The 27,357-nt window shown below is 43.4% G+C and overlaps 1 protein-coding gene, 1 long non-coding RNA gene and 1 pseudogene across 3 annotated transcripts in view; 1 reads left to right on the plus strand and 2 right to left on the minus strand.

Moving 5' to 3' along the window:
• Positions 1–20,207, plus strand: part of LOC141424761 (uncharacterized) — a 57,089-nt gene extending 36,882 nt beyond the window's left edge. Inside the window, exons 2-3 of one of the 2 annotated variants that reach the window (XR_012449659.1) lie at positions 14,906–15,053; positions 16,515–20,207. This is a non-coding gene — a long non-coding RNA (uncharacterized lncRNA). Of the gene's footprint in view, positions 1–734; positions 2,259–14,905; positions 15,054–16,514 lie in introns of those variants that run through there. The other variant, XR_012449660.1, reaches the window with a different exon arrangement.
• Positions 2,360–8,527, minus strand: LOC109680994 (acyl-CoA desaturase 1-like). The gene is made up of 4 exons (XM_020155597.2): positions 8,431–8,527; positions 6,768–6,973; positions 5,076–5,308; positions 2,360–2,910 (listed from the first exon to the last, which is right to left on the minus strand). The coding sequence occupies exons 1-4, from the start codon at positions 8,440–8,442 to the stop codon at positions 2,711–2,713; spliced, it is 651 nt and encodes a 216-aa protein (XP_020011186.2). The 5' UTR covers positions 8,443–8,527; the 3' UTR covers positions 2,360–2,710.
• On the minus strand, positions 14,013–14,228 carry LOC109680993 (general transcription factor IIH subunit 5 pseudogene; annotated as a pseudogene).
• Positions 20,208–27,357: the final 7,150 nt, after the last annotated feature.

Genomic DNA, 27,357 nt, shown 5'->3' on the forward strand with positions numbered 1-27,357 from the left:
AAGGGGTAGAGGTGGAGAGGACCTGGAGGTCACAGGTCACTCTTGCTAAAGAGTCTCAGTGGTTCAGTCAGTGCCCGTGAGCAATGCGTCTGCAGGAGAGGAGTTGGAGGGACAGCAGGTCATCACTGCCCTGAATACACATGGCAGGAGGTCTGTCCAGGGAGAACAGAAAAGTCAGGAATAGAAAGAACAGGTAGGAGAAGAGAGACCGATGGGGGAGAGCCAGGAATCCAGAAGCAGTGGGGGTTAAGAGATTCTAACCCCACCCCCTGGCACTCTTACATATAGGGTGTTGGGTCACAGAGGAAGGAGAAAGAGAAGGGGCTACAGCAGCATGGAGAGAAGCCTCGTTTTTACAGAATCCAAGGAGCAGCTGCAACATAATTAAGCAAGTTAGCTTTGTACTTGTTTCTTCAAGACATCTAATAACTTACCTAGCAACTTCTGAACCCCTTGGATATTTTCTAGAGCTCTTGCTTTGGAAAATTATCTCTTTGGAGCTCACTGTAGATGCTGCTGCTCAACCTCTTCAACTCTTGTCCTAAAATGGGAGGCATTGGTAACCCAGCCACTTCCTTCTCTACTTCAAGGTTTTTAAAGAACCCTCTTTCAGAGCTAAGTATACTGAAACATTTCCATGATGCCGGCAGAGTATTTATGACTACATATGTTCTGGTTGACTCAACTGCACCTTCTAAAACCCTTCTTGTTTTGAATGTTTTGAAATGTTACAGCCATCTCATTACTGTGAGACGAGCAACTAGTAACGTGAAGATGGCAGAAGAGAGCAATGAAAGGAGTTGGATGAGCAGCTCATGGACTGCTAAGCATTCTGTGTGTGTCTATACCCACCAGTTCTGGACTCATCTACCTGAAGACTTGTTTTTTGAAATAAGGAATCTCCTTCTTATTCAAAGAAAGTAAAATTCTTGTTGGGAGTGGTAGTACTCCCACTGTAATGCCAGCTACTCAGGGGGTGGAAATCAGGATGATCACAGATTGAGGTTAGCCCAAGCAAAAAAAGAAAATAAGACTCCATCTCTAAAACAAATGGGGCATGGGGGCATGTGCCTTGGTGCCAGCTATACAGGAGGCATCTTAGTCTTGAGGCAGGCCCTGTACAGAAATGCAAGACCCTATCTGAAAAATGACTTTAAAAAAAAGCTGGAAGCATAGTTCAAGTGATAAAGCACCTGCCTAGCAACCTTGATGCTCTGAGTTCAAACCACAGTACTGGCAAAAAAAAAAAAAAAGAAAAATCTTTCCAGGCAGAAACCATTTTTTGTACAAAGTAAATGCTTCTTTTTCCTTACCCTAAAGTATATCTAAACATCAAGACTTGCATTTAGGTTCTAACTTCACATGGCTCCATGGCTATCGCCTGCTCAGTCAAGATAGAAAGGAAGTCTGATGTATGGAGGGGCTTCATGTCTTTGCTAGCTACATAGTTGTGTATGAGTTTCCTTGTGGCTCCTTTCTCCCTCAACACCATCCTTATTTAAAAGTCATACACCGATCCAGGCACCAGTGACTTGCATGTAATCCTAGCTACTTGGGGGGCAGAGATCAGGAGGATCACAGTTTGAGGCCAGTCCTTGCAAATAGTTCATAAGACCCTATCTCAAAAATACCAGATACAGAAAAGGGCTGGTGGAGTGGCTCAAGTGTTAGAATGCCTGCCTAGCAAGCATGAAGCCTTGAGTTCAAATCCCAGTACCACCCAAAAAAAAAAAACCCACCCTAAATAGTGACTTTCTTCACTGATAATTTATCTCTGTACCAAAGAAAGTTAAGTTTTGCTTCCATATATCAAAGTATGAGCTGAAGATAACTAACCAACTTCCTAGAAGATAATGTCACATTTTAAGCTGCAGCCACCTTCCTTGAAGCTCAGGATACCTCTAGGAAAGAGATTTATCTGGGACAAAGACCTTTACTTTAGACTCTAGAAACATTGCTAGGCTTTGGAAGGTAGACAGCAACTAATGGCCGATCAGCTGCTTGCCTGGGAGGCAAGAGAGGGAGGGAAGAGAGAAAGAGAGGTAATAAGGACAACACAGCAAAAAGGCCAATGGAGATAAAAGAGAAAATAAGAATATTGGCTGAGCATCATACAGGAGAGTTGCTGCCTTTCAGTACTTGAGCATTTTATAAGAATATTGTATCAGAATGGATTAAGGTCATCAACATTAACATCCAGGTAGCATTTCTTTTTTTTTTTTTTTCATTTTTCTTTTATTATTCATATGTGCATACAAGGCTTGGTTCATTTCTCTCCCCTGCCCCCACCCCCTCCCTTACCACCCACTCCGCCCCCTCCCTCTCCCCCCCCTCAATACCCAGCAGAAACTATTTTGCCCTTATTTCTAATTTTGTTGTAGAGAGAGTATAAGCAATAATAGGAAGGAACAAGGGTTTTTGCTGGTTGAGATAAGGATAGCTATACAGGGCATTGACTCACATTGATTTCCTGTGCGTGGGTGTTACCTTCTAGGTTAATTCTTTTTGATCTAACCTTTTCTCTAGTACCTGTTCCCCTTTTCCTATTGGCCTCAGTTGCTTTAAGGTATCTGCTTTAGTTTCTCTGCGTTAAGGGCAACAAATGCTATCTAGTTTTTTACAGGTAGCATTTCTAAGTAGTAAATCATCAGAACATTAGACCTCTGCTAGGCTGGGTTTTGGACACCCTAGGAACCCAGACAACCCAAACTCAGCCACTCTTGTAGCTTCCACCTCCAGCTTTTTTAATCCTGGCCAACACGGCGGCCTTGGACACTTTCTTCCGGTCATAAGCCAGACCAATGGCAGCCATGCAGTCGATGAAGAATGTGGTGACGTTGAGGCTCCAGCGGTACTCACTGGCAGAGTAGTCATAGGGGAAGGAGTGGTGGTAGTTGTGGAATCCCTCGCCTGGAACAACAGCAAGGAGAGCAGTTAGGGAGCTGGATGGATTGCTGCTTCATCTGTGCACACCTCTTACCTGGTAGGTTCCTCAAGCCACAGAGAAACCTGTTGCTATTGAATGAATGGATGAACCCAGTGTCTTCTACTCTGAAGCAAAGAGAAGCCCTCAGAAGCATCTTAAGCAATGTATTGAGAGATCCTGCTCTGGGATCCTATCTAAGAATGTTTTAGGGAGAAAATGTCTCTCAAAGGATAACAGGTCAAGAAAGAAACTGGTTCTTCTGAGAAAATACTTTACATTGGAAAATGCCAGGATTTCAGTAAATACCGGCCTAAGATCCCACAGGCTGTGTGCTTACATGCATGTGTTTCGATGAAGAAAAGAAGGCCTTAGAAGAACCGTGGCTATGCTTCTTATACAGGTGAGTAAGCAGCACACCTTCCTCCATAGCACTGGTGCTCCCTGTAAGACTGGGAGGTTCCAACAAAACAGGCAGCAGCAGCCAAAAGTCAGAGCAAAAGAGGCCCAAGCCAGGGGCGGGAGTTCCCCCAGCAACTGCTGGTTCCCAGTGGGCTGCTCTGGGTTCTAATTCTCTGAGCTTTGACCATGAAGTAGGGAGAGGTGCTGATTAAACAAAACACCTGAAAAGGCTTAGGGATTCCCTCTAACCTCTGAAAGTATGAGAACTCAGTATGAGCATTTCACCTTGAGAGCAAAATAAACATACTATGGATTCAGAATACTATAATAGGTAAATGTTTGGAAACCCCACAGTTTGCCAACTCTTGGCAGGAATCATCTTTCTGAGTTGCTTCCAACTGTAACAAAACTGACTCTTATGTACGTGCTAGAGCATGACTATATCCCAGGATTGGAGAGGCTGGGACAGGAGAATCCTAAGTTCTTGGCCATCCTGGGTTACATAGCAAGACACTGTCTTAAAATATAAATATAAATAAATAAATAAATAACCACAAAATTAAAAAAAAAAACCATATCAAGTGGGAATGACATATGATGTAATGAGCAAATGAAGGAAGTCCTGCTAAGTAAATCTGTCCAATTAGGGCTGTGAAGTTTTGTAATTACTCTGTGCCCTAGGTGGTCCATAATGTGAACTGAGAAGTGGGTTGGGAGTTGGGATAATGCCAAAGCTAAGGGTGCTGACAGAGGATTGCTAAGTTCCACACAGGCTTTCACATCCAAGCTTTGAGTGAGCACTCACCAAGCCTATATACAGGTGTCAGATTTGAAATGAAGAGAGAATCATACATGGCAATCTGGACAGCAAAAGACAGCCCAAGAAGGCTTAGGGGAAAGTTAGCTTGGTCAGAGGGAAGAAGAGCATGTGACTGTGGGGACAGGTAATTCAAGAAGCAAAAATATTAGAATGTCAGAAAACAGAGCTGGAGCAGAGAAGGAGGAAAGAGCAGGTATGGAGAAGAAAATGACAATGGAGATAAAGTAAGAGGTTGACAGCCGTTTTGAACTGGCAGTCATGGGAAGACAGGAACTAGGAGAGCCAATTATAATTCTATTTGCAATTCAGGGCCCATTTCAGTCCAGATTATTCTGTTTCTATGAAGATCTTACACTTGTGGACATAGATGATTGATATCAAACATGAATCAGAGTACGAACACACACAATGTTGAAAGGGTCTACGAGGAGGAGGGGGCGGGGAATTCATGGAACCACAACAAGGAGATAAAAAAATAATTTCACAGGGGCATCCTTGAAGTTTATGGAACTAAGTCATAATTATTTTTCAACACTTTATACAGCTTCATTAAATATAAAACAGTAGGCTTACTGGCTTCTCCATTGACCCTACTGTTCTATTTATGCACCTTTTGCCCCAAGCAAGACAGCAGCCTAGCCCAGAGGTGACTGGAGAAAGAATTTAGAAGGCCTCAATATGCATGAAATTTGGAGATGGTTTTGGAAATTGCAAGCAAGTTAACATTATTTTTCACCCTTTCCTTTTTACATAAAACTTGTTGCATGACTCTAAAGTTTTTCCCAATATAGTAAACCCCTAGTTTTACAGTGGAAGATCTGAGATGTAAAGTGGTCTTAAAAACAGATTTCGCTGGTATTTCTGGCTCCCAACTAAGTACCCTAGTCAGCAGACCACTAGATGTGGTCATGCTGTGCACTGCTGGCTTACCCAAAGATACTATTGAAACCATGATATTCTCACGGGGGCTGATATTCTTGTCATACGGGCGATATCCATAGAGGTGGGCGGCACTGTTCACCAGCCAGGTGACATTGAGCATCACAGTGTATCTCAGGAAAGTGGCAACATACAAGCTGTGTAGAAAAGTTTCACCCCAACAATACCAGGGCACCAGCGTGGGCAAGATGAAGCACATAAGCAGGACAGCAGGCTTGTAGTACCTACACGAGAGACCACACACTGAGTCTGCAGAGAGAGGGCTCAATTCACTGTGCAACCTCACTTGTTTGGGCTCTTTCTTCCCCCTTACACTGTCAATAGAAGGGGCAGGAAGCAGCAGGACCAAACTGGGTGCAAAATCTTTTGGAAGATAATGTTATTCTTTCTCTTTTTAAATGAGGCAGTATGGATGTGTTAAATGAATTTTCTAGGATCAACCCACTAGAAAGAAGGGAAACAAGAGTCAGAACACTAACTCTTGATTCTAAATGCATTGCTTTTTCACAAGAGCATGAGGTCATATTGGTCCAACAGGTCAGGGTCAACTCACAGTCTCATCAGCTGAGTTCTGCTGCCTGAGCTATTGTCCACTTGCTTTTGGACTCCTTTCTCTTGCAGTTGGTGTCTGATTCAGAGTGTGGGAAGTGCCCTGCATCCATTTCCTGCTCCAGCCCCTAGTCCCTTGTTCTGCTCTTCCTTCAGGAGGTAACTCTGTATCCTTGACCACCCACAGGTCTCTGCCTCTAGAGGCCCTGTCTACCTCTTCATTTCCATGTAGACCAGGCCATTGAAATTACAAAGGAATGATTGCATACATCCATCAGCAGTCACATCTTCAGCTTTTGTGACACTGACATCACTTGCATCCAACTCCTGGTTCTTGCTATTGCTTCTCTGGACTGAGTCCTCCCTATCCTCTGACTTGTGTCCCTGCCTCTCACTTTTCTGACTCAATGACACCTTCATTTATCCTGAAAGTGACCTCTCTAAAGCACACCTTTGACTGAGTCACAGGTGCTGGTTCCTTGTTACCCACTGAATTAATCCTATGTGTGTGTCTAGAACTCCACAGAAGCCACATAAGTCTCTCTTCAGTCCATTTTCCTGTCATCTGTTATACTTCAAGCAGAATGGCTATGTTTTCATACTTGCTTGATGCTTTACTTCACTCTGTTCTTCCTGTTTGTACTTTCCCTGCTCCCCCATTCTTGTAACGGGCTCTATACGTGGGTAGACTCAGTGATACTTTGTTCATAAACCCTGTACTTGTGTTCTTTCTTTACCATCCTGCCTCCCTTTCTACCTCTCATGATGTAGACAATATTCTGTCTTGTGTAATTTTTCAGGCACTTGCCTTTTCCTTCTATCCCAAACAGGCTAAAAACTCCTCAAAGAGAACTCAGCCACATTTGTTTTCATCTCCATGGCAAGGTGAGTTCAGGTACCATTTGTTGCATATGATTGCTTTCATTAAAATAGCTCAGACAGAAAGAAACAGAACAAGAAACTAACCTGTCAACCTCCAAGCCATTTAAAAATGGGGTTTGAAATTATGATTTCCAATATGGAAATCCAATACCTTCCTCAGCTATTACTTTCTAAGTTCTGAGAGAAAAAGTGGGCTCCTAAAGATCCACATTCCTACAGGCCACATCCCAGCTCTTTTCACCCTTCACTCACCTCCTCTGGAACATCACCAGTTTCTCAGCTTTGAGGTCAGACATGTCCAGCAAACAGCCCTTCTCTTTGACAGCTGGGTGTTTGCGCACCAGCAGCCAACCCACGTGAGAAAAGAAAAAGCCACGACGGGAATTGTGAGGATCAGCGTGTGTTTCTGAGAACTTGTGGTGGGCACGGTGGTCTCTGGCCCACTCATACACATCGTTCTGGAGGGAAAGAGAAGAGGAACTCAGGCCGGAGGAGAGATGCCTTCCAGGGAGGATTCCAATGCCTGGATGTCTGCAGTGGTCAGAGATCTCAGCCCAACCTCACAGCTCCCAGGACTCTGGCTCCAAAGGAGGCAGGGATACCTGTCCTCTTCTGAGCACTTGCCCCTGGAGCTTATCTGGAAAAGCAACTTCCAGTCCCAGAGCACGGGACTAGCACTGCTGCTTTCTGAAGGTTGTGTGGTGGGGAGAAGGGAGTAAAGCACAGCGCTCATAGTTTCATTAGCAAAGAACATGGTGGTTCCTCATCAAGGAATGTGGGACAGTGTCCTCATAGGGTGCCTACTCCCTGAGCACAGAGACTACAGGGCAGGTGGCCATGGTTCTTAGGGTGCTGGTCTATGGATAAAGGTATGAGCACCTCCATCCTGATGCCTTTGCAAGCTACTGGTACCCAACACTGTAACAAGGCTGGCCTGTAACTCATGACCATGAGCCCATTTCCAAAGGACCACTGGGCCTATCTGGACTCTCTCCATCCCTTCAAAAATATACCAATATGTCTCTCCCTTCCCTTTGCTCCACAGGGTCCTGAGCAGCCTCAAAGAACAAGTTGCCAGGGCAGAGATATCCGTGCGGGATGCATCTTAGATCTTGCCAAATTAGGAGACTAATTTGGTTTCCTGTTTTCCTTTTCTCCAAGTTAAGCCCCACACTACAATTGTAGCCTAATAGTTAGGAAAGTTCCCCTTCCTAATTGCCTTCACTCTCTCTGTTATAAACTTGTCTGAACCAATCTCAAAACTTGACTTAGCCAGTATGGCCTCCCCACATGGCACTAAGATTGGTCTATCCAACCTCTCAGTGACTCAGTTTCCTTATCTGTAAAATGGGTATAACAATATAACTGTCTCCTGAGATCTCTGCGAGGAGTTAATGAGTTAATCTATATGAACTGCTTATCACAGTGACTGGTCCCATAGTCACTGCCACAGAAATGTTTGCTATTGATATCTCCAACAAAGGACTTCCTGAGTCTGTGCCACATCACTCCATCTCATTATGGTGTAGTCCTCAGACAGTCACCTTATAGTGTGAGTTTATTGACTACTCACAGTCCAGGAAATCCGTGTCAGTGCCTGGACTCTTGCACCATTGCCCTTTATGTTGAATGACCACAACAGTTAACACTGTATGATACCATTGGACCTTGGGATGAACAATGGCTTCGTAACTAGACAGCCTTTCCTATTTACCCCGTTTCACTTCCTAGTGACTGTGAAGCACCTCATGCTGTATGGACTTCAGCACTGAGCCTGCACTTGAGGTGACCACAGGGACTGGAAATGGCCAGGGCTATTCTGCAAGGACTCCTTTCCAGGCATTGAGCCTTTCCATTCCACCCCTGATCATTCAATAGGTGGAGACACAAGGGCTGCACAGTGCCAGCTTCTTACCTGGAATGCCATGGTGTCGGCAATGATGAGGAAGACCCGCAGGGGCAGCCGCTCTTTGTAAGTCCGGTGGCTCCACAGGCGATGAGCCCCTGCTGTGATGCCCTCAATACTGATCACATAGTAGGAAAGCACTGCCAGAAAGAACAGTGGGGGACTCATCAACTGATTAGGGTCCAACCAGGGGAATTGTGCCAGGACATTGTTCTGATCCATGAGTCTCATTCTTGTTTAGATTTTGGGGGAGGACCTGCTTTTCCCTGAATCTTAGGGATGCTTTGCTCCCTAGTCTAGACAGCTTTTACCATTTGAAAAAATGTGGTCATCACCCACTCTCTCCACCTCGGAACAGAGATAAGGTAAGGAATCCCAAGAACTAAGAAGGCAGAAAAGCAGGACAGGAAGCGGGGCTCTCACCACATGCCACTTGTCACTGTCCGGTTGCAGGAGCATTATCCCAGATCCCCTCCTTTGATCTTCAGTTAATGTTCTCTAAGATACTCAGGGCTGCATACTACTCCCCAAGAGCTTAGGACCCCTAGTCAGCGGTATTCTGAAAAGAGCAGCCAGAACAATCTAGACACTGCTCAAGCAGAGGAGCCCCAATTGAAGGGGTCACTCAGGACCCAGAGCTGTGGCTATTTACAACAGATACAATAACATTTTGATATTGTAGCAGTCGGTGTAGACATATGAGGGACCATGAGACCTGTGCACAGTTATCTTTGTACAATGGCTCAAGTTCACCAAGCATGCTAATTTTCTCCTGTCTACTATAAATCTTGAACAGGGCAGTGCTATTAATATTGCATGTCACAGGTGAGAACTTAGATGAAGTGAGAGGCTGTGTTTATCCAGGAGCACAGGACTAGTAAAGGTTTGAAGTTAGGTTATCTGACAAGAATCTGGGTTCCCTCTCCACCACCCACTTTCTGGCAACAGAGAACCTCAACATTGTTCTGCTTCATTGTCCTGGAGACTCTCAGGCTCAAGAGGTACCACACAGGATCTTTAATGGCAGAGGGGATGTTGGGTGTACCTATCTTTTCTTCAGTTTAGCAGCACTAAGAGGGACTGTTTGAGGCACTGGTAGAAACTTTAGCAATGTGTCCTCAGTGATTACAGAACTAGTTGCAGGGAGAGACACCACGCAATGTATAAATTGTTCTGCAGCCCGAAATGACAGATTCCTAGACAACCTCCTCCTCTTCCCTCCCCTACCTCCTTCATCTTATCCTATTCCTTCTACAGGCTCTCCAGGAGAGCCATAGAGCAGCATCTGTCCTAGGAAAGTTCTGGCCACATTTCCTCAGAGCCAAGATTGAGGCTTAGGTGAGTTTTGGCCTGTGTCCCCATGGTGACTGAGGTGTGTAGTACAGACAGTACTACACATGTGCCTAGAAAAAGCACAGTGGAGCCAGAGCCCTGCAGTCATCAGGAAGGCACTGGATTTAGGCAAAGTAGAGGCCCTCAGCTGAGACCAAAGAAGCATCCATACTTATTTCATGTGTAGACGGCCCAGTCTTGTTGGCTCTGAAAGAGCATGTGATGCCATATTAACAGGGGAGCTGGGGCCAAAAGTCAGGCACTAGGTGCCTATTCTACCCACATGTCTCTGTCAGTCATGTACACAGCTCAGGTCATTTGTCCCCCAGGGAAGGACGGTTAGTGCCCACACTGGTAAAGCAGCATCTCATAGATTTGCCCTGAGAAGCAGACTGCAGGGGTTTTGCCTGCTGACCCTCAATGTTGCTAGAGATATATCTTCAGAGCAGTTCCAAAAGTTAAAAGACAAAACCTGCTCAAAATCTGGACTCAAAACCAATTTCTAATTTTGCATTTTCCTTTGAGATAAAGCAAGAAATATTCTTAAAGTTTATAGGTAGAAAAAGAAGATGTCCAAGCTAAGACCTCCACCCTTCTTACCAAGGAAGAAATTTAAAATCCATATTTCATAGTGGATGAAATTCTGTCAGCCCAGCCACTCACAAATGGCCCTCAGGCATTTGTACCAATTTCTGTCTAAAGTCACAGCATACCATTAAGGTCAGAACACCGAAAAAGGTAGCCAAGCCTTGGCTTTGGAAGTAGCATTCTGTTCTCTGCATTAGCAGATTGAGGCCAAGCACAATCAATCTGGTCAACCTCAGGATAAGTGAGAACTGTGGTGAGTGCCCAGGCTGGAAGGGATTTGCTAGTGATGACACTACTTGTGAAGGCTCCCCTCATGGGAAGAAAGGGTGGAGAGGCAAGTCCACAGTCTCTTGGAGATTCCTATTTTTGCTCTGGGTTCATTACCCTACAGCTTAAGTTCTTTGAATTCACCAGTTGAAAGATCAAATGTGCCCCTTCAGCACCCCCCACCCCCCAAACAGAACAGCCTTTCCTAGTCTGTAGATGAATAGATACCACTTTTGCCTCTGTGGCAGTGATGAAACCAAGTAACCTAAGATGTACAGCCCTCCTAGTCCTAAAAGTGGGTTGATGCCTTCATTGGTACCTGGCAAAACTGTGTGTCTGACAGTGGGGATCAGCTCAGCTCAGTTGCGTTTCCCTGGGACTTCAGAAGGATTTTCCAAACAACCAGCCAGGGGTCAAATCTCACCACCTATAAGACCTAAGAGACTGAGGAAGGATGGCAACTAACACCTGGGTGACCAGCCCAATATATCACCATCCTCCCAGAGAGCTGACAGAAAGTACCAACATCTGAGACAGCCCTGGAAAACCTCCTGCTTTCTTCTGGATTGGGATCTGGGCTCACCACCTCTCAGAGAGCAGCAAGTGGGCCCTGGGGTCAGTAGATCTCCTTGCCTCCCCCTCCCGATTCAGCTTCAGGGAATGGAGGTGAAGCTGCCTACAAAGCACATGCGTGGACACAACACACACCCATGGATCCCTGAGATTCTGAGCTAGGACAGGGCGGGGTCAAAGTGGCAACTGTCTCCATCATTACAACAACATGAAGGCTGGGGCTGCTCAAGGCTCTCTATTCTCTGGCCTGGCTGGCCCTGCCAAATAGCTTTGGGTAGGACCAGGGAGGACTGGCATTAGAAGATGCTGGGTCCTTGGTACATCAGAAGAGAGGTGCAGGAGCAGGCATGGAGAATGAAACACAAAACATTTCTGCAACCTTATTTCATTCTAAGAATATTTTTGTTGACTGTGCTAAACTATGAAGACCTAACTGGGGTAGCAGAGCTACACGCCTGTGCATTTGCCTGTACCAAAGCCTTGTTCTTCACCTTACTCCACAGCAAACAAGCCTGATCTGGTAAGGGGTCATGTCCAAATAGTTTTGTGGATAACCCCCTACTGTTCCTCCCCTGAAATGATCTCTCCTCCTGAGCAAGGGGAATTTGCTCTGTCCCTGACTGCACTCAACATGTAGCCCATGAAGGCCCTGGCCTGACACCAGATTCCCATGGCTCCCAGGCAGCCCTTGATTCTCTTGTGGCTGGCAAGGCTGGGACAGGTAACTATGGGAAGTACTCAGAGAAGCTTTGCCAAGGACAGCTGCCTGTCTGCCGCAGGTCAACCCTTCACTGTCTCCCGCACATGGTCCCAGTGGTCTCTGCTCAACACCCATGTTAAGGGCCCTCGTAGCTGGCATGCCTGCACCCCAGTCCCAGTAGGCTCTATTCCCAGCCCTGTCAGCCTCCCAGGAACCAAACAGAAATGCTTGGGAAACTTGGATGGAGAGGGATGTCCTGTGTGAGACCCCACCTCAATAAAGAGCAGGGAGAAACCTGGGTACTTGCTCAGGACAAGGGAAGCTGCTTACCCCAGAGCCAGGTGTAGAACTTGCAGGTGGGAACCAGTGTGATCCCATACAGGGCTCCCACATGCAGCAGACCCATAAGGATGATGTTTCTCCAGACATACTCAAGCTTGGGCGGGGGGCCCTCCTCATCCTGGTAGCTGGGGTCATGGATGTCTTCTTTCATTTCAGGGCGGATGTCTTCTCCAAAGGAGAGGGGCACCTTCTCCAACTTTTCTCCCCCATTCTGCAGACCCCAGGGGGAGGCGCTGTGATGGCAGCAGTGGTGGTGGTGGTGGTGGTGGTGGTGGTGGTGTAGGAGCCAGAGATCTGCAAGGAGAGAGCAGATGTCTGGTGGGTAGTAGGGAACACTCCCTCCATATTATAACTGGGAGAAGGGTGCAGCAGAGGCACAGACCCTGCCCCAGTGTCCTGGGTAACAGATTAGGCAGAAGGGGATGTCTCTAGAAACAGTGCAGTTAGATTCTGGTAAGACATCAAAGTGAAGGGGTAGAAGAAGAGAAGGGTGAACCACGAGTACCACTAGCAAGGTACTAGCATACCCTGCATATGTACAGAAAGGTACTAATATAATGGGATTTTTCTTTACTTTAAATCTTGTGAAACAAAAGTTGGGGAAATCAAGTGCCAAAACTGCAATTTACATCCTCACCAAATGATGGCAGTACAACTCAGAAAAGATGACCAAGTTCTCTGGGGCTCTCAATTGTCTCCCTCACTCACAAGTCACTTAGAAACCCATAGGACACCAGCAAACTCAGGATTTGGGAGCCCTTGCTAAAAAAAAACTACGAGACCATAATTAAATGGATTAAATTTCTGCACTACACCAGAGCAGACCAGACCAACCCAAAAAGCAGTCACTTATTCTAAATGCCACATAATCAAACTGCAGCTTTAAGGAAGCAGCTAAATCCCTAAAGACAAGTGTTTCCCAGAAAGAGGGGATTCCAATGCATCCTAGTGAACATAACAAGGAAGTTCTCTGGCTTTTAAGCATTACAAAAACGCATCCTAAAGCAACCTATGTGGACCAAACTTTTTAGGTTTTTTTTTTTCTTTGTTTCCACCTTACCCAACCACTGTCTGGCCAGTTCTCCAGTTGAGATGTTCTGTATACTTTGTGCAATGGATGCTGCCTTGATTAATGAGCCCCAAATAACAGGCAGAGCTCTAAGCAAATCTGTGCTAATTTTGCCTTTGTCCATTCTGGCAATTGGCCAAGAGACTTGATGGATATTGCTGAAGAATGCAGGAGAGAGTGCTGGTCCCTTTGAGGTTCCCTGTCTTCCTTTGGGAGCCTCAAAGGACTGTAATTTCCTCTCTGTTGAACTCTGTACATTTTTTAATTACCAAAGTTCTTGCCTTGGCATACTTATTTAAACACTAAATCTGTCAAGTTTCTAACAGAAACAAAGCCAATTACACTTGCACTACAAAAAATCCACAATTATTAACAGGAACAGGAAATAAGTATCTAGGTTACACTGATAATCTAAAGGCATACTCCATTATATTCTCAACATATTAAATTAGTGTTAAAAAGGAAGGAAAAAATGTTTTATTTTAATAAAGGGTAATAAAAGCCAAATTACAGCCATTTGTTAAAGCACAAGTGTGCAGTTCTCTCTCTCTCTTTAATTCTAAGGCCTTTTGTCTGAACAAATAATCCTGCAATCTTTGCTACAACATGTTCTCTTAAGCAATATTATAAGTCTAATCAGTCACATACAATACTGAATGGTGGGTGGTAGACTTTCATATTTGTTGTTTATAACTCCTAAGTGGTCAACATGTAGCATTTTCACTTTTGGATAAGAGAAAAAGCATTTTGGTCCATTGATTCACCTACTCACTCCTGGAGGACATCAACCAACTTGGCTATTACAAAGGCATGTGTGTCATCAATGTTTTGAATGATGAACCTCTTCTGTAGGACATTGGCCTCATCCAAGTACAAGAGAAATTGCTTCATGGCAGGATCGCATTTTATAAACACTCCTTTCAAGGCCTTGACCATCTTTTCCCAGTCAGAGGGTGCAGATGACCTCAAGAATGTTCTACGAGCTGACCCAGCTGTGACTCCAGCTCTGTTCTGTTTTCATTTGTCCCATGATCTTAATGTCTTTGCAGGGTTAGTGCTGTGAAAGTGTGTATGACAGAGCTCAGCAGTAAAGCACTTGTCTGGCAGACATGTGGCCCTGGGTTCAATCTCCAGCACTGCACATATACACACACAAAGGCTATGACTTCGGGGCTGCACATTAAGGGTTAATTTGTGCTATGTAACCATTTGGATTTGCAGTGCTGACTAATTGTTGAAATAATGATGGAGATAGGGCTGGGTACTGTAGAAAGATCTTAGGTATCTGACTAGGATGGACAGAAACTGACATTAATGACAATTTCAGTAGTCCACCCCTTTTTCCCTTATAAATGCCTAAAGCTGCAGATCATATGAATCCTATATGTGAGCACTTTGCCACTGCAGCAGTTTAACTGATATCCAAGGTGGCTGTCAAGTTACTGATGGGTGGGTGGCATATATAACTTGAAGGTATTGGACAAAGGGATAATTCTTTTCCTAGGCAGGATGGAGTAGTAAAGTCACTGGCCAACTAACTTCTTTTTGTCCCTAAGTGGCTCTATTTTTCCTTTTAACTTATTTTTTCCCTCTTAATTCAATTTTTTCTGCAGTTACCTTGGAACCAGAAACAATAGAATGACTGATCAACAGCTTCATGACAAGGAACCAAAACTAGCCCCTACATCAGCTAGCCTCACAAGATAGGTCACCCCATGATGAAATCACCCCTGAAATGAGCAAATATCCGTGATGGTATTGGTAAGGCTATTCCCTGGAGCAGGGATAATCATCTCATGGGATCCAGATTGTTCCTTTCAAGTGATAACTTCTCTAGAACCCCTTGCAGAAGTAGAATTGAGATAGCAATCAGACTACTGACCTGACCAAAGTTAATTGCTCTGTCAGCTATCCATACTTTAACCATCTTCTTTGCTTTCCTTTCCTGTAAAATCTCAAAGTTCTTGTCAGCTCCTAAAAACAGACTTGAGTTCACTGAACCCCTTTATCTGTTCTTCCCAGAACAGATAAATTATAGTCATACTGACTTAATTTCCTCTCTCTACCTTTCACCATTCTCTGCCTTTCACTACTACTTGTCTCTTTGATTGGTGTATTGGGATGGGTGGCTGGGCCTAGTCCAACAAGACCCTGGAGCCTGGGCTTTTGCCCTAAAATAGTAGTAAGGCAGGAGGGAAAGAGGTAACTGTAGAGTGACAAAAAGCTGATGCAACAGCAGAGCTGCCTTATTGAAGAACATCATATGATGTCATCAGTGAATCTCAGAACTTGCCAAAACTAGCTGGGACCAACATGGCTGACCAAGATGACCACTAACTGGTCTTTGCTTCATTATAACAGCATTTCTATTAGCATTGTGTTTTTATCTGTTCCCATAATCTGTCTGATGTCATGACACATCTGAAAGCACCATATAACAGGTGATAAAAAACACAGCACAGAAAAGAGGAGTACTCTCTTTTAGAAACTCTTCCCCAATTCTGGGAATTTCCTACCTCTCCACACTCTACCTTAACTCATGAATGATCCACTCCTCTATTAAGTTTGACCATAAGATCTGTTGTCAAAAACCTCAAGGGGTGCAACTCACTGTGAGAACACCCATGCTCACCCCTTAAGTGTATACGTTCCCTGAGTAACGAAAGCTCTTTCCTAATTCATTATTTTGTTCTGTCTGAAGTTTGTCTCATAGTGTCAAGACCTAGAGATGCCTGGTTGAGGTCTTAGTCTCTTTATCTGTGCCTCAGACCTCCCCAGCCCCTTATCAATGGTAACATAGGACCGTGGCTACTCAGAATGATATAAACTTACAGGCTGGTTGTGGTAGCACACACACATAATCCTTGTACTTGAAGCTGAGGAAGGAGAATCACAAGACCAAGGCCATCTTGGGCTACATAGGGAACAGTGGAATAGGAAGTTAAAAGGTAGGCCATGTATGTGTAGATATGACTGTGTGAGATATGATATGTGTGTGTGTGTGTGTATAAAACTCTATATATAGTTTTTTCCTTGGGTAGTATTGCCAAAATTTATGAAGAACTATTTATTTGGATTAAAAATCATTTAATTCAAGTATTCTCTTGGAAAAATATAAAACAAACTCAAATGCCTTTTAGTTTATGAGCTCTGAAATAACCTTTGGTAGATAAGTTAGTTTTAAAATTGTTGATAAAATAACAGGAATGTTTTCATTCCAAGTTAACAAGAAGAGCATGATACTGGCATAAAAACAAACATGCAGGCCAATGAAATGGAACAGAGAACCCGGAAATAAATCCACACATCTATAGCCAACTGACCCTTGATGAAGGTGCCAAAACCATGATGGAGAAAAGAAACTTTCTTTAATAAATGTTTCTGGCCAAACTGGATATCCACATGCAGAAGATCAAAACTAGATTCCATCTCATTCAAAATGGATCAAAGGCTTTAAATAAGACCTGAAACTTGTGCTTGCATGTTTACTTAGGGGGAGTGAGCACATGCTTGCATCCTCTTGATGAAGAGAAAATTGCCTTGTCAGGATTTTCTGTTTGTTTTCAGCACCAGAGGGTTATCAACTGCAACAATTTGGGGGCTCTGTCTGGGATTTTACATTCTATCTGGGAAGGGGGTCCCAGTCCTTTCCCCAGGAGATGTGTCCTGCTGCCTGATTGCAGCGGCCCTGAGGTTTGGCCGAGGACAACTTTCTGGGTCTGTGAATGAATTCGGACTGCAGAATTTCTTGACAATGTGGTTAAAAGAGCTCTGAAGACAGGAACCACAGCGACCATGAAAAAAGTCTCCTCCACTTGACTTTTCTGTTCACCCGCACCAGCCTGGCGATTATGTGCTAATCAAGATCTGGAAAGAAAATAAGCTTGAGCCAGCTGGAGATGGAAGCTTTCTGGTCCTGCTGACCATGGAGACAGACATCCAGACCTCAGAGAGGGGATGGACTCATCGCACACAGGTAAAGAAGGTGCCCTCACCTGACCAGAGCAACAGTGGGCTGTGCTTTCACATCCAGGCAACACCAAAGTGACTTTAAAAAGACTATAGCTAAAATATTCTTTCCCTTTTGTTTGGGAAATGGTATGCTTATTATTAATGTAACTCAGAGTACTTTTCCTTTAACTGTTGAATTTGATGCATGCCAGATCCTTCCCTGTGGAGGCCTTAGGTCCCAACTCCAGCTCCAAGGATATTCCTTTTATATGTGCCCCATTCCAGAACCCACAGGGAAGCAGGTATCTGTCCAGAGTGGACAGATGTGGGGTGAAACACTGGGTATAAAGGATACATTTCTCCCTTTTATGACAATCCTAAGGGCTGGACCAGACCCCAGGGCACTGGAAAGACTCCAATTTCTACCATCTAGAAAATCAACAGTCTTTTAACAGACTACAGTCAAAATTACAGCTGTTTCAGACACACTCCTCTCCTACTTGTAAAGATAAACAATGTAACCACTTAGATTAGTCATAGAAAGCCTTTGGAGTATGACACAAGAACCATCTATATTTCATAGATATGGGTTGGGGCAGATGTCTCAAGGACAGACCCATTAGGTGCTTTTAAGCTCCATCTAGCTCCCAACCCCTCCTAGGTGACAACTGGTTCTACCTCCACTCCAATGTTACCTCCACATTTGTACAACAATCAAACTCAGGTAGCTGTAGTAGAAGTCAAGGAGCTGAAACAAACTGTGGCTGTTGAAATCAGGTACAGGGATACAAATGCTTGGATGAATGGATAAAATGCTGTCCACACATCAAATAAGAGCGATTGCTATGCTTGTACTACTGGGAGACCAGTCTCAGGTGGTCCTGTTTTCTTTAGGATGCTCCTCGGAGCCAGATGGAATGTAGTGCATGTTGGCTCTGTTTCAGGATGCCGAGGCTTGGGGCAATGAATCCTGCTGGACGCTATCACTACTGTTCCCAGAGGTCAGAGGTCCTACAGGTCAGCCCCCGAGGACTATTAGGCCACCCGCCCTAGATGTCAATTATACCCCATGTCTCACCAGATGGGGGACGACTGACAAATGTGGGAAACCTGATGGGATGCAGTGAAGCCGGTCCTTCAACATTCTCACAAACCAGTCCAATTTCAGTGGGCAGAGCCGATGTCTGGTAGTATTGAGGAGGACTTTTACTTGAGACTCTCCCAGGAAACTGGGAAGGCACCTGTGCTTTGATGCAATTGACAGGCCCTTTCATCCTAGCATTGAGATCCCCAACCCATGCCACAACATCTAGAAAAGGGAGAGACATAGCTCCTTTGATTCCCATGCTTACATTGATGCCATTGGGGTTCCTAGAGGGTGCCAAATGAATTTAAAGCCAGAAATCAAATTGAAGCAGGATTTGAATCAGTATTCTTCTGGTGGTCCACTATAAATAAAAACATCAATTGGATTAATTATATTTATTATAACCAACAAAGGTTTGTTAACTATACCAGAGATGCCATCAAAAGAATAACAGAGCAATTGGGACCAACTAGCCAGATGGCTTGGGAGAAGAGGCTAGCATTAAACATGATGTTGGTCAAAAAGGGAGAAGCTTGCATAATGATTGGAGTTTCATGTTGCACATTTATACCAAATAACACAGCCCCTGATGGAACTATTACTAAGGCCCTACAGGAATTAACTTCCTTATCGAACAAGCTAGCTGAAAACTCAGATATAAATGATCCCTTCACTGACTTCATGGAAACTGGGTTGGGAGATGGAAGGGCTGGATGACCTCAATCTTAACCTCCTTGATTGTAGTGGCTAGAGTTTTTATTTTAGCAGGATGCTGCATAATTCCTTGTGTCTGAGGACTAATATGACAGTTAACTGAGACAGCCCTCACCAAACAATCACCCCCGCCCTACCAAAATAACTTGTTTCTATTCGAAATGCAGGAACATGAGAATCAACAGCTCCTAAATGAGTTTGAAGGAAAGAATTTAAATTAAAAGAGGGGGAAATTGTAAGGAAAAGGATCTTTTCTATCAAAGTATTTGTTACCCTCTTAGATTACTTAAAAATTCCTCGGGCCACCATTTTAGGTGACTGGCATGTTTAAAGGATCCTTGCTTCTTCTTCCGGATTCCTGTACAACTCCATTGCCCGCCAAACTGCATGCCCCAAGCCTTTTAGCCAGTTGAGGGAGAGTGTGAACCTTTGACCTGGACAAATCCCAGGTGAGGGGCAGGTACAACTGCGTCAGGGATATAAGGAGGAGCCACTGTCAGTCATTTTGTGCTTGCATGTTTTCTCAGCTGGAGTGAGCACATGCTTACACCCTCTTGATCAAGAGAAAATTGCCTTGTCAAGATTTTCTCTCTCTTGTGTGTCTCTTTTTGGCACTGGAGGGTTATCAATTCCAACATTTGTCTCATTCTTAATTTTAGAGGAAATTCACCTTTTCACCATTCAGCATAAGGTTAACTATTGGTTTGTCATATATAGCTTTAATTAAGTTGAAGAATGATCCTTATACTCCTAATTGCTTCAGGATTTATCATGAAGAGATGTTGAATTTTGTCAAAGATATTTTCTGCATCTATTGAAATTATTATGCAATTTTTATCCTTTATGCTATATTATTTTTATTGATTTCTTATGTTGAGCTTACATGTTACTTGTGGTATGCAACCAACCTGATGAAGGCACGTGATCTTTTTAATGTCTTGTTGAATTAAGTTTGCAAAGATTTTATTGAGGATAACTGTATCTGTGTTCATAGAATGTGATCTATAGTTTTCTTTTCTTATTCTGTCTTTATCTGAGTTTTGTATCAGAATAATACTGGCATCATAGGATGTGTTTGAAAGCATTTCTTTCAATTCTATATTATATAATATTTTGAGAACCGTTATTGTTGTTTCTTCTTTAGTAGTTTGTGATGATACATAATAAAGACCATTTTAACTAAATCCATGAAATAAAATTTTTTCTTTTTTTTTTTTAAAAAAAGACCTGAAACTTTGAAACTACTAGAGGAAAACATGGGGGAAATGCTTCAAGATATTAGCATAGGCAAAGATTTCCTGAATAGGACTCCGAATGGCTCAGGAAACAAAAGCAAGAATTGATAAATGGGTTTATATCAAATTAAAAATCTTCTACATAGCAGAGAAACAATCAACAAAGTGAAGGCACACCCTACAGAATGGGAAACAATTTTGCCAACTGTCACAACAAAAGAACAAATAATCCAAAAAAAAAAAAAAATGGGCAAATGTAGCCAGGCACTGGTGGTTCATTCCTATAATCCTAGCTACTCTGGAGGCTGAGATTGTGAAGATCACAGTTTGAGACTAGCATGGGCAAATAGTTCAAAAGACCTCATCTCCAAATTATCAGAGCAAAAATGTGCTGGAGGTGTGGCTCAAGCAATAGAGCACCTGCTTTGCAGTGCTAAGTTCAAATTCCAGACCCAAGCTTTGTATGCACATATGAATAATAAAATTAATAAATAAATAAATAAATAAATAAAAACCAAAACACACACACACACAAAGTTCAAATTCCAATTCCAAAAAAAGGTAAATAATCTAAATAGACATTTTTCAAAGGAGAATAAATGGTCAATAAATAAATGAAAAAAATTGTTCAACATCTTTAACCATTAGGGAAATGCAGATCAAAACTACATTGAGACTATATTTTACCCTAGTCAGATGGCTATTATCAAAAACCAAAAAAAAGAAAAAGAAAGTGCTGGGGAGAATGTGGAGGAAAAAAAAAAGAACCCTTATACACTGTTTGTAGGAATATAAATTAGTATAACCACTATGGAAATCAGTATGAAGGTTTCTCAAAACCTAAAAATAGAGCTACCATGTGATCCAGCTATCCCCCTTCTGGGTATATATCCAAAGGAAATGAAGTCAGCATACACTAGGATACCTACACACCCATGTTTATTATAGCACAATAGCCATGGAATTAGCCTTGATGCCTGTCAACAATGACTAGACAAAGAAAATATGATATATAAAAAATGGATTGTTATTCAGCCATAAAGAATGAAATCATTTTCAGGAAAATGGATAAAGTGGAGAACATCAAACTAAATGAAATAAGCCAGACACAGAAACATAAGTCTTGCATGTTTTCTCTAATATGTGAAAATGAACAAAAAAAGATAATCTTTAAGTAGAAGAGGGACCAGCAGGGCAGGGAAAGGGAACAGGGTAGCGGGGAGAAGGGAATGAGGGGAGGGCAAAAGAGGATAGGAGGGAGGGAGGAGATAAAATATAATATATGCACATAGGAGAATGACACAGAAAACTCCATCAATTTGTTTAAGTAATATGATTGTTTAAAAAGAATGAGCAAATTAGGCGATTGCAAATAGGATGTTTATAAATTAACTTTTCCTGGTTTCAAATTCTTTCTCATTTATTTGAAATCCTTAAAGCTATATTATGTTAAGCATATTTTTGACAGAAATATGAATATAGGGAGAAAAATTATATTTCAGAGAAAAATATTAGGTTGTAGCTCTGATTATTGTTTTCCAGTTTGAGGGTTCTGAATTCTGGGTTTCTTTAATCCAGTGTTCTCCCATAGACCGACAAAAACAAGAATTGCTCTTGTCCTGAAGCCTGATAAGCTGGAGCTTGGACAACTTCATGTAAATTTTGGGGGAACAGCCCTCCTGCCTGTTATGTAGTCCACACACAAGATTCAACAAAATGCCTGTGTCTATAAGCAAGATATTCAAATTGCAAACCAGGATGTAAAGGTGACAACCTCATGCAGTGGACTGCTTTTCCTAAGATGTCAGAACAAGACTACCCATCATAATGGATTCTTATTTCTTATCATTTTTGCTTGTTTGTGCCACCCTATTTCATTTGATAAGATAATGTTGTAATTAGAGTTTCACAATCAAGCACTGATCTGACCTGTCCAGTCCAAATCTTACATGGCCTAAGAAGATCATTTAGTCCATGTACTGGCTAACTTATGCAACAACCCTAGTGAACTGTTGCTCACATTGTACTAATGGTCCCTTTTTTAGGGGTAGACTTTAAGACACATTTTTTTCTCACTCTATGTTTTAATAAAACCCAGTTATGGGATGCTATATTACAGAATTACTACCTTCTAAATGAACAGGGAGGAGTCTGCAGTTGATGACCCTTCTTGCTGCACGTAGATGAATAGAGACTCAGTTGCAAGAAATTTACAAACTCACTCCTTGGCTAAAATGGGTAGGCTCCTTGTCTAACTCATTCCTTGGTCTATTTGATTTGAGCTGGATTTATTCATAGGGACCCTGGTTAAGAGTCATACCCCAAACTCTTGGCATTATTCTCCCAGGCACTGTATTCTCTCAAGTGTTTTAAGTGGTCAAAGGTAGACCAGTCAAAGAAATGCACAATCATAAGGGCACCATGACCTGTGAATGAAATATAGAGACCAGAACTCCTAAATGATGGTGCCTGAGAGAGGTGCTAACGTTTCAAATTTTGATTACACGCTCACTTGGTGGAATCCTACTCAAAAGAAGGGAATTGTTAAGCAAAAATTAATGGAGGCCATTGCTTTGGACTGAGCTCCTGCACTAGTCTCCAACAGATCAGACAAACCAAAATGGAGTCACTCATATTCAATGCCACATCATCAAACTGAGACTTTAAGGAAGCAGATAGATCCTGAAAGAGAACACTTTTCTCTTGGAAACCTGAGATTTCAGTATACTTGAGTCAGCATAATTAAGATTCTACTTTAGCCCTAAACGAAAAGTAGCTGGAAGTAACTGGATGTTAACCAATCAGTTTTGTAAAAATTGTTTCCATCTTCCCATCTTACAAAACCCAGGGTTCTGCAATTGCCCGAAAGGAGTTTTCTTCTGTTTTGAAGAGTGGTGGCTGGTCTTTCATTAATCCCAAATTAAAACCAACTTGATCTGTAACTAAATATGCTGTAATATTGATTGTTTTAAAAATCAGTTTAAGAAAGAGAGTGGGAGGATCAAGTTCCCAAATTACAGTGCACATTCCAAAACAGCGGAGGTCAGCACAACTTTACAAAGATGTTGAGTCTTCCCAGGAGCTCTCAAGTCCCTTGTCCACCACCAGTTTGCCAGAGGCCCAACCTGAGCTGCCAACACTGATGCAGAGTCACTGCTTGGAACCTCACCTTCTCTTGCAGCAGATGCACGGGCATTTTGGTTCTCAGATGCCGGGAAGACTTTCCCAGGGCTGAGGCTGCTGAGTGGAGTTGGAGTCTGTAGGGGCAGAAGGCAGCTTCTGCTCCAAAGCCTGCTTATGGGCACTGTGCTCAGAGACCTTCACTGTGCTTTATAGGTACAATGGCTGTCCTTGTTCAACCTCACTGTGCATGTATCTCCCTGAGCTGAGAATTTAAATGTTACAGCTAGCAGTGGGTGATTATGTCCCACATTTCTTTACACACCTTTTTTTCCACTGCCAACAAGGAGCAAGGTGTACAGAACTGGCTGGCATAGGCAGCCCCAGGCAGAGATGTCAGTGGTAGAGGGAGATAAAGTAAAGTTGGCACAGACCAAGCCAGGGTCACGGGATGCTCGAAACACCAACATCCTATCCCTTCCTACTCTCCTGAGTAAATTCTAATGCTATTTCTGTCTTTGAAACATCATTTGCCAAAAAGAATTTGGTGCCACCTACATCCACGGTTACCATTGACTCAGTGTAATCTGTTGTTCCATCTACCACCACCTCTACATTCTCCCTCCCATGTTTTTCTCCACAAGGCTTTTTTTTTTCTACCCTCCAGCTGTTGGGCCTCTGTCTAGCACCCAGTGGCCTTGGAGACACCCAGGAGATTTCTTTCTGGAAAAAAGAGATGGCTTTGTCACTTAGTAAGGATTGGATCCAAGCCAGGGAGACCCTGGGCACATGGCAGATGGTTGAGCACTGAGGCAGTCACATAGGAAAGAGTGAGGCAGCTCAGTGGTCACCACTTGCAACTCCATTAAATATTCTTGTTACCCCAGATAAGTGAGAGGAGAAACTTGGCCTCCAATCTTGGGTCATGAAACAAAGGACTAGTATGTGGAATAGAATAACAAGCAGGTAGTGAATGACACTGCAAGTCAATTCACAACAATCATTTTGTTGAACCCTCATTATGACCCTGAGAGGTGGGTACTCCATAGCTCCATGTTAAAAAGGAAGAAAGTGAGATATGAGGAAATCAAAGAACTTGCCAATAGTTGCCAGAGCCAGTAAAGTGATGGTATAGCAGTTGTGCACAGAGACATTTCTCATAGAAAAGTCATGATCAAAGCACCAGAAGATTTGTTCACACTCTAGTAATGTTCTAAAGTATGATGCAATCTTATAGATTTATGTGATCTTGACCATGTAAAACAACATTATAAAAGGGGGAAAGGAAAAAAAGTCTTAGGATAAGATAACGGTTCTGAAATTTACTGAGATATCTGATAATCTTGGGCAATGCATTCTGTGAGCTTCAATTTCCTCATCTGTAAAATGGGGGTTTTACTGTTTGTTTTGCAGAATTGCTTCAAAAATTTATTAGTATATTAGGATGACTAGTATAGTCTTAGACACACAGTAAGTTGAAATTGTTATTTTATTTGCATAAATAAATATTCATTTTGATATTCAAATCACCCCATTTTACTCTGAATGTCATCCTTCAGCCTCAATTGCCTGTCCCACTCTATATAACTTATACCTTCATCAAGCTGCACTCTTACACAAATCTCATTGTGTAGCCCAGACTAGTCTCAAACTTGAGATCCTCCTGCCTTAGCCTCTGATTGCAAGGATTACAGACATACACCACCACATCTGGCTCCCTTCACCGATTTCTATACTTAACCTTTGCCAAGGCAGAGATGCAATAATTTCTGATTACTAAACAGACTCCATCTTCTCAACTTTTTCTTCTACTCCACTCACTCTGTAAAAAAATTACTCATGATCCAGCAATTCTACTTCTAAATATATACCCAACACAAATGAAAACAGATGTTCAAACATACATGCACAGGCACACATCCAGAGACAAACACACACACTTATACATGAATATTCATAGCAGTATTATTCATAACACTCCAAAATAGAAACAGCACAAATCTCTATCCACTGATGAATGAATAAATAAGAAGTGGCATATCTACATAACGAAATATTATTTGGCAATAAAAAAGAATGCAGTTTTGGCATATGCTACAACATAAATTAACTTTGAAAATAAAATGCTAAGTGAAAGAAGTCAGTGGCAAAAACCACATATTGCATGCTTCTGTTTAGATGAAATGTCCAGAATAGAGATTGAAAATAGTTTAGTGGTTGCTAGGGCTTGGGGGGAAGATGGATGAGGAGGTGTGGGGATGATGGCTAAGGAAAGCAGGGTTTCAAACTTCTTGGGGTAATAAAAACATTTTAAAATTGATCGTGGTGATTAACCTTGTGAATATCTAAATGCTATTAATTTTACATGATTTAAATAGGTAATGATACTGTATAGAAATTTTGTCTCAGAAACCTTCCAAGCAATGTCACATCAACCGTGGTAGATCCTGAGATCACGTGTCAGCTTGCTCCAATAAATGAGCACACTGAGGCTCATTGTTATGCAACAAGCCCCAGATATCTGTCCATCCACCCTACTCGTGGCACTGTGGCTTTGGGACAGAGATCAGAGCTGCAGAAACTGCCCTCATAACCCTGCACCTCTCAGGCTTCCTCATGTCCAAGGGCAGCATGGAGAGGGAGGAATGGAAGCCAGCCCTGGTCCTGTCTCAGTGGGCCCCAGCCAGTTCTCTGGGACACGGGAAGGGGCAGTGCCTGGGCTATGAGTGCTTCCCTGTGCTGTGGTCAAGCAGCAGACAGCCAGGAGAGATAGTGCGAGTGTCTCTCCACTCCTCCTGCCCAGGGGACGGAGCCCAGGGTGGTCTGTCCTGCAGCCATCTGGATATCACTTACTTCTGGAGGAGATGGGATGAAAAAAAGTGATGGGTCCCCCACCTCCATGAACACACAGGTCACTCATTCAGTGCATGTTAATGGAACCCAACACAGGGCCCTGACCTCAGGGTCAGAACTCCACACTGGGCAGTTCCCATCATCATGGATTATATCCCCATGCCTCCAGTTGATGGAGCTCAGATGAGGGTGCTGAGACTCCTGGGAAAGCACAGGCCAGACCATCCTGGGAGAAGCATGAAGACTTCCTGGAGAAGGTGCTGGTGTGAAAACCCAAGGAGCCATTGAGGTTAGGTGTGGAGAAGAGCAGGTGACAGTTTGGAACCCACAGGAGGGAAAAACAACCCTCAGGAGACACTGCACTGACTAGGACGCTTGGCACATGGCTCCTCCTAGCCCTCAGGCTGGAGAGACGGGGCTGAGTGTCTTCCATTGTGAGGCCCTGGTGGAGAAGAGGCCAATGCACTTGTCCGGCCCAGAGCTCCCTGGGTTACCAGATGTGTCTGTCCACACAGAGCACAGAGCTCTCCCTGACCTCCTCTCACACTCACCATCTACCCCTGCTTTCCCCTTGTCCAACACAGAGCTGGATTCTCTCTCTCTCTCTCTCTCTCTCTCTCTCTCTCTCTCTCTCTCTCATTGTGTGTGTGTGTGCGTGTGTGTATCTGCACAAGCCTGTTTGAAGACATAGGTATTTGGCCTTGGGGAGAGGACTCTACCAGCCTATGACTACCTCTCCTGGGGACCTGATGGTAGTCAGTATGACTAGAACACCTCATGTCTTAGTGGCAGGGTGTGTGGTAGGATCTGACAACCTGGGCAGTGAGTCCTGGGGACAAAGGTCTTAGGACAGGGTCAGGCCTAGAACTTTCTATGATGGCCTGATCCTGCAAGGATGGCTCTTCCCAGACCTCAGACCACCCCCATCCTCCTTTGTAGTCTTGCAGGGAATCTTTCTCCAGCCTGGAGAGCAGCCCCATACCTGAGCCTTCCATCAGGGATGGACATAGAGAAGACAGGCTGACACAGGCCCTGGGCCTCCAACAACGAATTACTCAATGAACAAGAGAGTCCTTCTTGTCTTGATTCAGCTTGTGGGTAAAAG

This window comes from Castor canadensis, chromosome 7 (genome assembly GCF_047511655.1).
Source record: "Castor canadensis chromosome 7, mCasCan1.hap1v2, whole genome shotgun sequence".
NCBI lineage: Eukaryota > Metazoa > Chordata > Mammalia > Rodentia > Castoridae > Castor > Castor canadensis.

What these genes read in the sequence shown, in the direction of transcription:
- LOC109680994 (XM_020155597.2), bottom strand. An exon ending in CTGGTGATGTTCCAGAGGAG is followed by an intron (nt 5,309 to 6,767) that starts GTGAGTGAAGGG and finishes TCTCTCGTGTAG; the next exon opens with GTACTACAAGCCTGCTGTCC. An exon ending in GGTTTCAATAGTATCTTTGG is followed by an intron (nt 2,911 to 5,075) that starts GTAAGCCAGCAG and finishes CTGTTGTTCCAG; the next exon opens with GCGAGGGATTCCACAACTAC.